The sequence below is a fragment of the Phyllostomus discolor genome, chromosome 12 (genome assembly GCF_004126475.2).
Source record: "Phyllostomus discolor isolate MPI-MPIP mPhyDis1 chromosome 12, mPhyDis1.pri.v3, whole genome shotgun sequence".
Classification (NCBI taxonomy): Eukaryota; Metazoa; Chordata; class Mammalia; order Chiroptera; family Phyllostomidae; genus Phyllostomus; species Phyllostomus discolor.
The window spans coordinates 20,962,666-20,977,236 of NC_040914.2; the positions used below are offsets into that span (position 1 = coordinate 20,962,666).

Genomic DNA, 14,571 nt, shown 5'->3' on the forward strand with positions numbered 1-14,571 from the left:
TGGACACACTCTGACCAAAGGGTTAAGGAAACTTCCCTCTGTTGACCTGTTGTTCAGTGTGAAAGTGCTAGAGCCAGGATTTGAATCTAAGCAGTCAGGTTCCAACCCTGAATCCCTAACCGTTATGCTAAAAACAAAAACTTGCATTTCTGTTCTTTACCATCTGGTGATCCTGGGCAGGCGCCATCACCTCTGTGCTCCTGTTTCCTCATACATAACACAACAATAACAATAGCAGGGACTCCACTGGGAGGTGGTGAGGATAAATGTTTAGAACTGTGCCTGGCACCCAGTATGCGTACATATTAGCTGTTTCAGGATAATACTTTTTAGTGATTACTGGCATTAAAAGCAACCCCCTATTTTCCAACACTACCCTTGGTTCATAATAAGCACTCAACACATTTTAATACTATAAATTTTAATTACGTATTTCGTAAGAGTATCATTTATAAACTTGGAACCCTAGCACTTAACCTCAAACTTAGCGCAACACCTAGCAATAAATGATTGAAAAATAAAACAGTAATACTTATACTAAACATTTACTTCCTTAAAAATTGAGCTTAGAAACAGAAACTGAGCAAAAAAAATGGTGCCACAGCATTCAGTTCAGTCAATGAGTCCCCAGACCAAAAGGAGATCTGTGAACAACCCTGGACGGATTTGCAAACCATACCGAGTATAAGGATTCTCAGAACAAGTATCAGCGCGTTCGGCTCACTCGGGCTTCATTGGCTCAATCCTACCCAAAGTCCGCTTCCCTTACCAGCCAATCCCCGCGCTAGCCCTGCTCATAGCCACGCCCCTAGACCACGAGGCAGCCCCTAATCTTGCCCCGGCCCGGCCTCACCCAGCCAGCGCCCTCTTCTCTAGTCTCTAGCCTCTAGTCTCTAGCCTCCTAAATGGCCTAAGACCCCCAGAACGCCTGAGGCCGCTCTTCCGGCCAAAAATGAGGTCCTCTAGTACCTGGTAATTGGGTCTTGAACCTCCGGTCGGCCTCCCAAACAGAGCTTACCTCCCCACTACCGCGGAGTGGCTGCGTGCGCAGCCCCTTTCCCATGTATGCCTCTGCGCATGCACAGATTCCCAGATGCTCTACACTTCCCAGAGGTCTACGGGTTTCTGGCTTCTCAATGCCATTGCCATCCTCGACTGAAGATGGCAAAGGTGAAAGGTACCCTGAAGTCTCGGGTGGCTTCCGCTTGGGGTACACGAATGTCAGACACTTTTTCTGGCTTCCGGAGGCGGAATAGAGAAAGAGAAGAAGTATACACTGATCGTTTCCCCAGGCTACGTTCTGAAAACTAAGCGTCGCCAGCGTCCGTCTCCAGGGCAACCGTCAACTCTGGAAAGGGCGAGTCTGTCTCCATGCCAACTGTCTAAGCGCTGGTTCCAGGCGAGAGTCCGTTCATTCGAGGTACTTTTAAGTTGTACGGATGCGCAACAAAAGAGCGTGCTTTGCTCAAACTTAATGGAATATGTTAGAGCACAAGGAAGGGAGGAATATGGAGTTTGGCAGGACTGGAGGAGTTGATGTAAGGAAGGTTTCTCACAGGAGAGAAGAGTTCCTACTTCAGTCCAGAAGAGAATAAGGAAGGAAAAAAATACTATTTTACTTATGTAGCTAAAATTTAAAGTTTTTAAAACATTTATTGATTGAGCCTTGCTGGTGTGGCTCAGTGGGTTGAGTGCCAGCCTGTGAACCAAACCATCACTGTTTCGATTCCCAGTCAGAGAACATGCCTGGGTTGCCCGCCAGGCCAGGTCCCCAGGAGGGGGCAGGCCAGAGGCAACCAAACATTGGTGTTTCTCTCCCTCTTCCTCCCTCCCTTCCCTTATATCTAAAATAAATTAAAAAAATTTTTTTAAAGGAAAGAAATACATCCCTTTGGGCATGAATAAAATCAGAAAATTATGTTAATAGGGTAACTGCTTTGTAAAGTACAAATCCTGAAAATGGAAAAGACAGAAAATCAACAGAACATAAAAAATGGCTGTAAACATGACACACATTCAGTGTTGGAGCAAGCTGCAGATTTTGCAGTGAAATTTGTATCAAAGTTTTAAAGGAAACTAAAATGGTCTAGTATTTAAATTCAGTGACATATAGTTGAGAGTTTTATTCTATAGGGTTATTCTTTCCAGCTGTCTTTTTTTTTTTTAATTTTCAGTTCCAATTTAATGAACGATCAAAACATTTAAAAGCTCGGAGAGACCTTATTGAAGATCCCAGGTGTATCTGCACCCCAGTTAGATCACCCCCCTAGTGACATGGTAGGATTGAGAAATAGGGAGGATATTGAGATATGAGAGCTAAAATGAGAAGCTGTCCCAGCTGGAGATAAACTCTCTTTCCTCCTTTAGGAAAGAAAGAGACCAGTTGTCACAATGTATAGTGTTTGAGTTCCCCTTTGGGAAGAAATTACCAATGCTGATGAGGGCTGAACTGAACCTGGCAGTGGAAATGCCGGTTTGTTTCATTCTCAGGTTTTCTAATCAGCATGAGTTCTCTGGTGATCAGCAAGCTGTGTCCTCCAAACAAAGGTTTTCTCAAAATCATCACAGACATAGGTGCTGTATACAGTGTGAAGTCTCTGATGTTGGGCCAGGTGTGAGCTCCAGCTGAAATCCTCTCCATATTCTTTACATGCATAGTGCCTGTCACCCATGTGAACTTTCTGGTGTTGAATAAGGTGTGAGATCTGGGTATAGGTTTTCCCACAGTTGCTACATTTGTAGGGCTTGTCTCCGGTATGAATCCTCTGATGCTGAATAAGGTGAATGCTCTGGTTGAAGGCTTTCCCACATTCCTTACAGGCGTAGGGTTTCTCACTGGTGTGAATCCTCTGATGCTGTGTAAGGGATGAGTTGTGACTGAATGTCTTCCCACAGTCCTTACACTTATATGGTTTCTCTCCTGTGTGGATTTTCTGATGCTCCATAAGGTGGGTGCTCCGACTGAAAGCTTTCCCACAGTCACTGCACTCGTAAGGTTTCTCCCCGGTGTGAACCCTCTGGTGTTGAATGAGGTGGGAAATCTGGGTATAGGCTTTCCCACAAATGTTACACTCGTAGGGCTTCTCCCCAGTGTGAATCCTCTGGTGGCGTGTCAGGGACGAGTTCTGGCTGAAGGTTTTCCCACACTCATTACATTTGTAGGGCTTCTCACCAGTGTGAGTCGTCTGGTGTTGAGTAAAGGAGGAGTTGTGACTGAAAGCCTTGCCACACTCATTACAGGTGTATGGTTTTTCCCCCATGTGAATGCTCTGGTGCCTCATGAGGTGGGAAATCTGCGTGTAAGCCTTCCCACACTCGTGACACTTATAGGGCTTCTCACCAGTGTGAATCCTCTGGTGCTGAGTCAGGGACGAACTGTGGCTGAAGGCTTTGCCACACTCGGAACACTCATAGGGTTTTTCTCCTGTGTGAACCCGCTGATGCTGGGTTAGGGACGAGCTGTGGCTGAAGCTTTTCCCACACTCGTTACATCTGTAGGGTTTCTCCCCTGTGTGGATTGTCTGGTGCTGGCTCAGGGAGGAGGTGTGACAGAACGCCTTGCCACACTCGCCACATTTGTAGGGCTTCACGCCTGTGTGGATTTTCTGGTGGCGGGTGAGGTGGGACACCTGAGAGTAGAACTTCCCACACTGGCCACATTTATAGGGCTTCTCCCCAGTGTGGCACCGCTGGTGCTTAATGAGGGAGGAGCTCTGAGTGAAGGCCTTCCCGCATTCCCGGCACTGGTATGGTTTCTCCCCAGTGTGGATCCTCTGATGCTCGGTCAGCGATGAGCTCTGAGTAAAGGTCTTGCCACACTCGTTGCACACATAGGGCTTCTCTCCTGTGTGAATAATGTGATGCTGAATGAAATATGAGCTGTTGCTGAACGCCTTCCCACAGTCACTGCACTTGTAGGGTTTCTCTCCCGTGTGAATTCTCTGGTGCAGGGCGTAGTCTGAATGGTAGACGAAAGCTCTCCCACATTCTGTGCAGTGAAACTGTTTCTTCTCTACACAGGCCCTTTGGCATTTTGACCCATCCCATTTCCGAGGCCCCTCTATTCCAGGCACTCTGTGCTTCCTGACGAAAGCTGAGGTCTGCCTGAAGCTTCTCCCAAGCTCCTTACAGCCCAGGCCTCTCTCCCCACAGGCGTTTTCCTTGGGAGAAGCAAACAAACATCTCAAATCTCTCTCCTGCTTTCCCTGGTTCTCCAAGTGGCAAGTGTATGTCCAGGATTCCCCCAACTTGGCATCTCCAAGCACTGCCTTTAAAATCCCCTCCATCTTTCCCATTGGGGAAGCTGCCTCTTCGGAAATACTCTTTTCTGGAAGTTTCTCCTGAGTCATGGCCAAGCTTGTCTCCAGGTCTGAAAGAAGTGGGAAGTATGAAAGTGGTCTGTTCCAGGACATGGGAAGCTGATTATTTAGAACTGGTATTGTAAACATATAAAGGAAAGTTTCGAAGTTTATGTTGCTATTTCAAAAGGCATGAGGTAGATAGATTCATGTTCTGACATGGAAGGATGACCTCAGTATGTTCTAAAATGAAAAGAACTGAGTTGGAAGACAGTGTATATATGTGCGCAGTTGTTTATTAGCCATAAGAAAATACATTTTTACAAATAAAAAAAAACAACTCTGGCTGGTGTGGCCCAGTGGATTGAATGCTGGCCTGTGAACCAAAAGGTCACCTATTCTGCTCCCAGTCAGGGCATGTGCCTGGGTCCCCATTTAGGGGTATGTGAGAGGCAACGGATAGATGTATCTCTTGTACATCAATGTTTCCCTTCCTTCTCCGCACCCCCTCCACTCTCTCTAAAAATAAATCAATAAAATCTTTAAAAAAATAAGAAAAACAGTCTAATCCAATAGTGGAGCAAGAGTATGAGTGGACATTTTGCAGAAGAAAAACAAGTGGTTGATAAGGCTGTGAAAAGATGTTTGACATCAGTAACATTCTAAAAAATATAACTGCTTGATGTCATTTGAAACTGTTTAGATTGTAAAATATTAAAAATACCCAATCTTGGCAGGTGAATGGCATAACTGAATTACATCTCAAAATGTCATGACATGAGATTATAAGGGAATTTCACTTTCTACATGACATATTTAAAATTGTGTATTTTAAATATTAAAAAGTAAACTTTAAGAGGTGATCACAATGAAAAAAAATATTCCTATTTCCTTTGTTCCTACACTGTTTCTTTATTTTAAATTTTTTCTTTCTTTTTTTTAAAACATTTTATTTTATTTTATTTTTATTTTTAGAGAGAGGGGAAGGGAGGGAGAAAGAGAGGGAGAGAAACATTAATGTATGGTTGCCTCTTGCATGCCGTCCACTGGGGACCTGGCCTGCAACCCAGGCATGTACCCTGACTGGGAATCAAACCAGCCACCCTTTGGTTTGTAGGCTGGCACTCAATCCACTGAGCCACACCAGCCAGGGCAATGCTGCCTCATTCTTGAATGATCATCTCTGATCACGATAGATGAGACAGGAAGATGACTCACATCTGCTAGACATCCTCACCTACCTGGACAGGTAACTTGCTGGGCTTCTCTCTTCTCCATCCTGGGCTCTTCCCCTCGCTCCAGACGGGAGATCACGTCGGGTTTGGACCCCAGAAGCCCTGACCCTGGAAGAGACATGAGACCTGGCCATGGGTGCCACTGGGGTCACAGGCAGGACTCAGGGCTGGGCCTCAGACTCTGGGTCTGCAGAGGAGATGCACACATCGGTGCCTTGTGGTCAGACACTCTAATGGTCAGTGCAAGACTCACTGGCTGGCTCTGGCTGGTGTAGCTCAGTGGATTGAGCATGGGCCTGTGAACCAAAAGGACACTGGTTCAATTCCCAGTCGGGGCACATGCCTGGTTTGTGGGCCAGGTCCCCAGTTTGGGGAGTACAAGATGCAACCACACATGGATGTTTCTCTCCTTCTCTTTCTCCATCCCTTCCCCTCTCTCTAAAAATAAATAAAATCTTTAAAAAAACACAAAAAGATTCACTGGCTGATTGCCCACCGAAGAGGAAGCTCGAGCCCTGGTGTCACTGTTGAATGCCCTAGCTCTGTGCTATTGAAGCTGAGAGTGAGATGCAATGCACCCTTGTTCCATAGAACTTTGTGTGGAGAAGAATACAATATATCTCATTAACAATTTACATATTGACTATGATTTTGACATGTGCTGAAATGGTCTTATTTTTGTTTATTTTAAAATTTTATTTATTTATTTATTTATTTTTAGAGAACAGGGAAGGGAAGGAGAAAGGGAGGGAGAGAAACACGGATGTGAGGGAGAAACATTGATTGGTTGCCTCTTGTACACGCCCCGACTAGGGATCAAACCTGCAACCTAGGCATGTGCCCTGACTGGGAATCGAACCAGCGACCTGTCGGTTTTCAGGACAATGTCCAAACAACTGAGTTACACTAGTCAGGGCAACCATATTTTTGGAGGAAGGGGGTGAAACAAACTATGTTAGTAAAATTCATTTCATGTTTCTTTTTATGCCTGCTGCCTTTGTGATCACCAACTTCTCTCTTCCTCTAGTGGGCTGAGCAGCACTCTCCCAAAATTATGTCCATAGGAACCTCCTAATGTGGCCTTATTTGGAAATAGAGGATTTGCAGATGTAATTAGTTAACACAAGGTCGTACTGGATTAAGGTAAGACTGAAATCTGACAAATGGTGTCCTTGTGAGAAGAGGAGAGACACACAGATGCATATGGAGGGAAGAAGGCCATGTGTGAAGGTGCAGGCGGAGGCTGGGGTGAGGTTGGTAGGACCAGCACCCAGGAAAAACCACACCAGGAGTCTGATGAGCTTCTGGGTACACAGCCATGCTGAGGCCTGTGAGTCCTCCTCGTGTGTCACTGAGCCTGGGAGTGGTCCTGGGGACCTCACACAGGCACTTCAGCTGAGTTTTTAATGAGTTTGTTCAGAGGAAGTGTGTGAGTGAGGAGGGCTGAGGTCGGAGCCTTCCTACCATGGTAGCCTACAGGGAAAAGGAGAGCCAGAGGAGCCCAAAAAAGGAATTAAGAAGGAAAGACAGCAGAGAGGAGGCTGGTGTGGGGAGAGGACAAGGCCAGAGCAGGGCCAGGCTGTGTGGACAGAGAGGAGGGGACATGCAAAGAGTCAGCAATGGGTGGGTGGGTGGGGCCTGATGGTTCTCAGAAAGAGAAAGAGGAAGAGGAAGGTGAGGATGGAACTGGGGATCTGGAGGACGTGAGGCCAACCACAGATGGGGACCTGGACGGGGAGGGAGGAGCAGGTCAGTGTGGAGACTCTGAGCTCAGAGTGAGTGTGGTGAAGGTGGCGGTGACTTGCACTGGGGTGGGGGACAGGAGGGGGTACGAGGACAAATGTGGGACTCAGGAGACACTTTGGGAAACAGCACTTAATGTGCTTTGGGGTGAGGATTCGACATGGAGCCTGTGGACTGGAGGATATCTGGGGAGAACTTGGAGTCTGAGACTCTGGAGCAGGCTTTCCAGCGGGAGCCTGAGGCACCCACACGTGGAGAGGGAAGCCAGAGAAGAGGGTGGGGGCACAGAGAAGTTATGATGGGGCAGGCAGAGGACTCGGGCCCTCAGAGAGGCGGGACTCTGGGAGAGACAGAGACAGACAGAGGACAGCCAGCAGGGACAGAGGAGAGTCAGAGAGGGTACCACATGACCCCAGGGACCGCCCACAGTTAAGCAGTGGGTGACTGCTTAGGAAAGGAGGGCAGGAGGAGGCATCGTGCCTCCTTCTGGGAAGGCAGAGAGCAGGGCCTCACCTAGTGAGAGAAGGTTCTGGTAGTTCTCCAGCATCACGTCACGGTACAGCTCCCTCTGGCCAGGACCTAGCTGGCCCCATTCCTCCAGAGTGAAATCCACAGCCACATCCTTGAAAGTCACTGATACCTAACAGGGTCAAAAGTGGAGGGACACAGACTTCTGGAACTCTGGGGCAGGAGAGGTCAAAGGTCAGTAGCCTACCACTTGCTCCCTGTGCTTGAACAGGTTTCAGAGAATGGAATAAAACCAGCCAAAGGAATGTATTAAAGTAAAAAGCCTAGGCAGCTGTTAGCCCACTGGCACTTGGGTAGAAAGTAGACCAAGCTCCACCTTTCGCATGACTCTTTACTGCCATCTGTTGGAAAATTGTTGTAATATGCAATTATTTTAGTATATGAGAGTTTGCCATATGGGTGAAAACTGTCATAATAAATATGTCAATGAGTTCTGGCCAAGTAGCTGATTTGGTTGGAGTGTTGTCCCATAAACCAAAAGGATGAGCATTGGATCCCCAGTTAGAGCACATACCTAGGTTGCTGGTTCAGTCCCTGCTGGGGCGTGTACAGGAGGGAATCGATCGATGTTTCTCACATCAATGTTTCTCTCTCTCCCTCTCCCTTCCTCTTTCTTTCCCTCCCTCTCTCTTTCCCTTCCTCTTTCTCTCTCAGATAAAGGCCCTCTCTCTAAGGATCTAAAATATATCCTTAGTGAAGGTTATTTAAAAAAATATGAAGCCACTGTGTGTGAGAGCCGCACATTCCCAAGTCGCACTCCATCCCAGACACCATTTCTGAACCCAGCCCCCACTCCCAACTCCACATAAGGCTCAGGGGGGATAAGGCTCAGGGGGGAAACCATTAAACCACTGCCCATTTCACCTGGGAACCAAAAGGCTGCTGAGCTTTAACATTATTGACTGTCAGACCATGTCATAATGTGCCAGCTCAGAGCAGCCCACCCCACCCTCCCCTCTCCTCACACCCCCAGAGCTCCTCCCAACACAGCCTTTCTCCCGGTATGGGAGGGGCAGAAGATCTCCCAGCCACAGACAGAGATGAGGATGGCCCTCTGGGGTCCACAAAATCATCTCAGGGAAGAGGGGACCCAGACTCACCTGGTCCTCAGCTGTCAGGGTCCTGGTGGTCACTGCTGGCTCCTGGGGACGCATCTCCAGGACAAAAGGCCAGGCCTGAGTCTGCAGAGCTGGAAGAGGAGACTGGAGAACAGAAATGGAGTCAGTTCTGGCATAAACAGACAGACAGACAGACAGACAGACACTTTCCTAAAGAAGCCTCATGGCAGAGCGGGCACTGGTGTCCTAAGAGCCAGAACAAAGGCTCAGGATAGGAGGCCTGAGGTCCCTGTTCTGAAACAACCACACGTCATCAGTGGGTTCGGCTCACCGCACCCACACCACAGCTCTCGGAGCGGTTAGCCCCAGATGAGGAAGAGGAAACCACTGTGCAGGCCCTAGCTCAAGGTCATAGAAGTATCAAGTGTCAGTGTTGGAGTAGAGCCCAAAAGTCTGGCCCACAAAGCCAACCCTTTCGATCTGAGGACCCAGAAATGAGTGAGATGCAGCTATGGCCTCAAGAGGCTCCCTGCCTGGTGGGGGAGACGGCGCTGGATGTCAATCAGGTGGTGGGCTGAAGAGCGGCCCTAAAAGATTTCTCTGGGGTGAATGTTGTTGTGAAGTTCAACACCTTTGGATGGGAGGACTGCCCTTGATGATCTGGATGGGCCTATGCCCCTGGCTTTGAAGTGGAGGAAGGGGCCACACCCAAGGCGGCTTCCAGAAGCTCAAAAAGGCAAGGAAATGAATTCTTCCCTAGAACCTCCAGAAAGAGCATGGCTCCACTGACACCTTGGTTTCAGCTCAGTGGTCCCTGTGTCAGACTTCTGACCTCCAGGAGTGTAAGAGAATACATTTTGTTGTCTGAAGCCACCAGGTTTGTGGTCATTTGTTATAGTTGCAAAGGGGAAACTGATAAAAATAAATAAAATAAAAAGATTCAGGACCTGACTGGTGTAGCTCAGTGGATTGAGCGTGAGCTGCAAACCAAAAGGTCACCAGTTTGATTCCCAGTCAGGGCACATGCCTGGGTTGCAGGCCATGTCCCTAGCATGGGGTGCTCAAGAGGCAACCACACACTGATATTTCTCTCCCTCTCTTTCTCCTTCTCTTCCCCTCTGTCTAAATAGAAATAAAATTTAAAAAAATTAAAATAAAACATAAAAAGACGTAGAGCCTCCCATGTGTCTCCAAGGCAAACAGCTACAGGCACACTTGGCTTCACAGGCTTCAGGCACCGGAAGGCTGAAACCACTAGGTCACTTAACTGTCTCCTTGCAAGTCATTTATTACTTACAAAAAGAAGAGGGTAACTTTGGAATGGAAAAGTGGTCGAGGCTGATGTGACCCATGATGGGCAAGCTGACATCAAGGGCTCTTGATCTGATGAGAAGGACACAGCGTCACTCCTAAGGTATCTCTGCTGACAACCAATGCAGTGGGTGATATGGGGTTTTCTTCTGCCATTAGGAATATTATTGGGGCCCTGGATGGTGTGGCTCAGTGGATTGAACGGTGGCCTGAGAACCAGATGGTCACCAGTTCAATTTCCAGTCAGGGAATGTGCCTGGGTTACAGGCCAAGTCCCCGGTAGGGGGCAGGCAAGAGGCAACCACACATTGATCTTTCTCTCCCTTTCTCCTTCACTTCCCCTCTCTAAAAATAAATAAATAAAATCTTTAAAAAGAATATTATTGGGGCCCTGGTTGGTGTGGCTCAGTGAGTGCTGGCCTGTGAACCAAAGGGTCGCTGGTTCGAGTCCCAATCAGGGCATATGCCTGGGTTGTGGTCCAGGTCCCCAGTAGGGGGTGCTTGAGAGGCAGCCACACAGTGATGTTCCTCTCCCTCTCCCCTCTGTCTAAAAATAAATAAAATATTTAAAATTAAAAAAGAAGAGCAGAGGTAAACAATTAAAAAAATAATATTGAGACATTTAGTAAAATTTGAAGAAGGCCTCTAGGTTAGCTAATAGTGATGTATTCAGGTTAATTTCCTGGTGTCATCATGGTGCCGTGGTTTTGGAAGAAAAATAACCTTGTTTTTAGAAAAAAAACACAGAGACTCTTGGGGCGAGGGGCTGCACAGAGACCCAGAGAAAGGGGGCCAGAGATTCAGGGAGGTGGCAGAGACCCAGAGAGCAGGCGACAGACACATGGAGACAGAAGAGCAGGAAACCTGAGAAAGAACAGGGAGACAGAATGGTGGCATCGGGGTGGTGTGTGGGATCAGAAAGAGGACAGCAGAGACCTAGAGATGCTCACAATAAGGTCAGAGATCAAGGGCGTGACTGTGCGGATACTCACAGGCGCTCAGGTCAATGGGATCCCAGGTCTGTCCCTTATTGGCATTGTGACCTGGGAGAAGCCGCGCTGATCTCTTCACCTGCAAATTGAGGAAAGGTAAATCCTCCCTCTTAGGGATCGAAGTAATCCCACGCTTGACCAGTCTCCTGGCAAATAGCAGGCGCCCAACTGCAGCGCGCTGAGATCGTCCTAGTCGCGCAGAGGGCAGGGGGTTCTGGGGCTGCCTCGGGAATGACAGGAGGTGGCGGGGCACCGCCCACAATGCCCCTCCCACTCTCACTCCCGCCCCGCCCCCTGAGTGCCCGCCTCTCGTCTGGGCCTGCCACACCTACCCGCTCCAGCTCTGGTCCCCCAGGTCGAGACTCACCTGTGAGCCTTCGCAGTTTTCAAAGGGTGACCAGGCCTTCCCACCCGCTGGCTGGCCGCGGAATGCGCCTGCGCAGTCTCTGTCTCGAAACAAGTCCTGGTGCTTTAAACGGGGTTTCTCACCAGGACTACATTTCCCAGAAGCCTCTGCGGCTCCTCCACGGCCTAAGGTCTCTGAGGGGAATGCTAGGAAACAGTGTGGAAATAGGATGTGGGTCAGGAAGGGAAAAAAGCTCTAAATTCACAGGGTCTTTGCATTTCCCAAATAAATATAGTATTTTGGAAGTGTTTGGCTGCACTAGCATCGCGAATATTCCCTCTTAGTTAAATATTTTCAATTGCAATTTGGGGTCACCGTGAGACTGAGTTCTGGCCAATAAAATGTGAGCAGAAGTAATGCGTGCCTCGCCCAGATCCGGCCGTTAAAACCTCCCACTTGTCACTTGCACAGTCTTTTCCCTTCTGTTTATTCAGATGAAGAGTGTGACCTTGAGAGTCACATGTTGCAGATGAAAGGAGTCTAGGTCCCTGAAGTGCAACTTGGAAGAAGTCAAATTCCAATCAGAAACAGAATAACAAAAAGCTATTTTTAATTGTATGGACTCAGGGGTTCAGTTAAATAAATAAATGGCGGTACATTCCGCCTATAAGACGTTATGGAATCCTGAAGTACTTATGGCAACCAGACGATGACATGGTGAAATGCTTGAGAACGAAGGTTAAAAGAACAAGAACCGCAGTTATATAGCTTTCATGTTTATAAAGATGTAAAATATACATATGTACTTGAGTAAAGCCAGATGGGCCATGCATTGCCAGAATGAAATAACAGCTGTCACAACACGCAGCAGGCCTTATTGGCTTATTTAACTTGCATGAGCGCCCTATAGAAGTGCGTCAGGCATCCCCAAGGAGATATATGCATCTCGGTGGCTTGAAGACCCAGCCAGGGCCAGCAGGTCGAGGGAAGCCCCTTCTGTCAATGCCAGGCTCCTGGTGCCTGCTGCCCTCTCCATGCCCATGAACCTGGCCCTGGTTCAGGCCTTGTCCTCTCACCCAGAGCCTCACTCCAGTCTCATTCTGAACCTTCTGGCCTCCAGGTCTCCCTTCCAGTCTGTTCCCCATGTAGCCCCAGAGGGCCAAGTCATTAACCTCCCTGTTCCCCCATTTCCTCATTGTACATGGGGAGAAAATAAATACCCTCTTCATTGGATTATGAAATTTGAATAGGTCCATATAGATAAAGCCATTAGAACAACATGTGGCAGAAAACGCCATCTACGTGGTTGCTATCAATATTATTAAAACAAGCCATGAAGTTTCACCTCTTGACATTCGTATTTGTGGTTCCCTCTGTCTGGAATGTCCTTTCTCCTGTACCTCTTTTTAAAAATATTTTATTTTATTTTTTTAAGACTATTTATTTTTAGAGAGAGGGAGGGAGAAAGAGAGGGAGGGAAACATCAATGTGTGGTTGCCTCTCACATGACCCCCACTAGGGACCCGGCCCGCAACCCGGATATGTGCCGCGACTGGGAATCGAACCACCGATCGTTTGGTTCGCAGCCCGTACTCAATCCACTGAGCTACACCAGCCAGGGCTCTCCTCTACTTTTGGAAACTATTTTTTCTGCCAAGAACAAGCTCTTTTTCTTTAAATTTTATTTTTCAACTACAGTTCACATTCAATATTTTGTATTCATTTCAGGTGTCCATGCTAGTGGTTAGACAATTATATACTTTACCAAGTGGTCCCCCTAGTATAGCAAGAACACGTTCTTACAGCCATTCCTGTACGAAACTTTCTCCTCTTCCCACCCTGCCAAGCCAGAGTTGGCTACTCCCCCTCTGGGTTCCCACAGGAACATCCCAGAATCCAAGCACTGATATTATAATAATTGTTGTATTGTAATTATTTGGTGACGGTCTGTCTCTCCCGCTCGATACTCTGCGCACTCCGGGAGTTCTCATCACACTATAATTAATGCACAATTTAATTATCCGTTTACTGCATTGTGCATTGTTCCTAGGAAATTCCCAAGCAGTTAAGGTAATGACTGGACCAGTAGTGTGAAGACATTTTAATATCCAAACAACACTACTACCCAAGCGGGAGTGAGCTTCGGTGTGGCCACCAATTGAAGAGAGTGGAAGCCTAGCAACTCTGATTCGTCTGCAGTAGCTCCGCCCTTGGCCAGTCGCTGGTAACGGTGACGTCATGCACGCCCGGAGCGACGTTGCCAAGGTGACTAGCGTTTGTCGGTTCCCGCTAAATGGGCTGTCTAGCGTGGGGAAGAAAGTTGGGTGTGCGGTGGCGGGGAGGTGAGGGGGAAACGGTGGAGAGGCCAGAGGCCGGAAACTACCATTCCCAGAATCCTCTCGTTTGGAGCCTGGTGTAACTAAGACCTTTGAGCCTCTTCACTACCTCTTCAAACCTCTAAGTTCCTATGGTAATAACTATGTATGGTGGCCGATAGGTACTAGAAATGTCGGGGGAGGGGGAGGAACACTTTGTAAAGTGCATGAGTCTCTAAACGCTGTGCTGCACACCTGAAACTAATACGAGATCATATTGAATGTAAACTGTAATTGAAAAATAAAAATACAAGAAAAAGAAAACCTCTCCGCTCAAAGCGCTTCACCGCGCAGGTAACGAAACTGTTATCTCGGCTCGGTGTGGCTAGAACAAGGAAGTCAAGGGTTTGACCAATCAGAAGTCCAACTCTACTGTGCACACCTTCTACCTTTAACTAGACTAGGATATAGTATTTAAAGGACTCATGGTGGAAGGCAGAGGTTTCTGGGAAATGTAGTTAATTAGGGGCTTCAGTGGGATCCATCAACACTTAGAACGTCCTTTGCTAATACCTAAATTATATAAGTAATGCCCAGCCTTAGATATTTCCCCATCACCTTAGAATGGTAAAAATGTCTTGAGTTGGTCTTCAGTATTTGAAAAAGTTAGTTGTCCACACTATTTTAATGGAGAGATTTCACATTTTACAAAAATCAGAATTTCTGGGTCTATTGAAAAATATGA

General features: G+C 47.5%; 1 protein-coding gene across 1 annotated transcript; it reads right to left on the bottom strand.

The window, feature by feature from the left end:
* Window positions 1–1,817: 1,817 nt before the first annotated feature.
* Window positions 1,818–11,709, bottom strand: LOC114511491 (zinc finger protein 883-like). Its single transcript, XM_036012599.1, has 5 exons — window positions 11,533–11,709; window positions 8,905–9,006; window positions 7,790–7,916; window positions 5,540–5,641; window positions 1,818–4,369 (listed from the first exon to the last, which is right to left on the bottom strand). The coding sequence occupies exons 2-5, from the start codon at window positions 8,956–8,958 to the stop codon at window positions 2,496–2,498; spliced, it is 2,157 nt and encodes a 718-aa protein (XP_035868492.1). The 5' UTR covers window positions 8,959–9,006; window positions 11,533–11,709; the 3' UTR covers window positions 1,818–2,495.
* Window positions 11,710–14,571: the final 2,862 nt, after the last annotated feature.

Coding starts and splice junctions, on each gene's coding strand:
- LOC114511491 (XM_036012599.1), bottom strand. CDS start 8,958: ATGCGTCCCCAGGAGCCAGCAGTGACCACCAGGACCCTGACAGCTGAG. Junction 5,642..7,789: donor CCAGAACCTTCTCTCACTAG/GTGAGGCCCTGC, acceptor TGTCTCTTCCAG/GGTCAGGGCTTCTGGGGTCC. Junction 4,370..5,539: donor CCAGCAAGTTACCTGTCCAG/GTAGGTGAGGAT, acceptor CACTTCTTTCAG/ACCTGGAGACAAGCTTGGCC.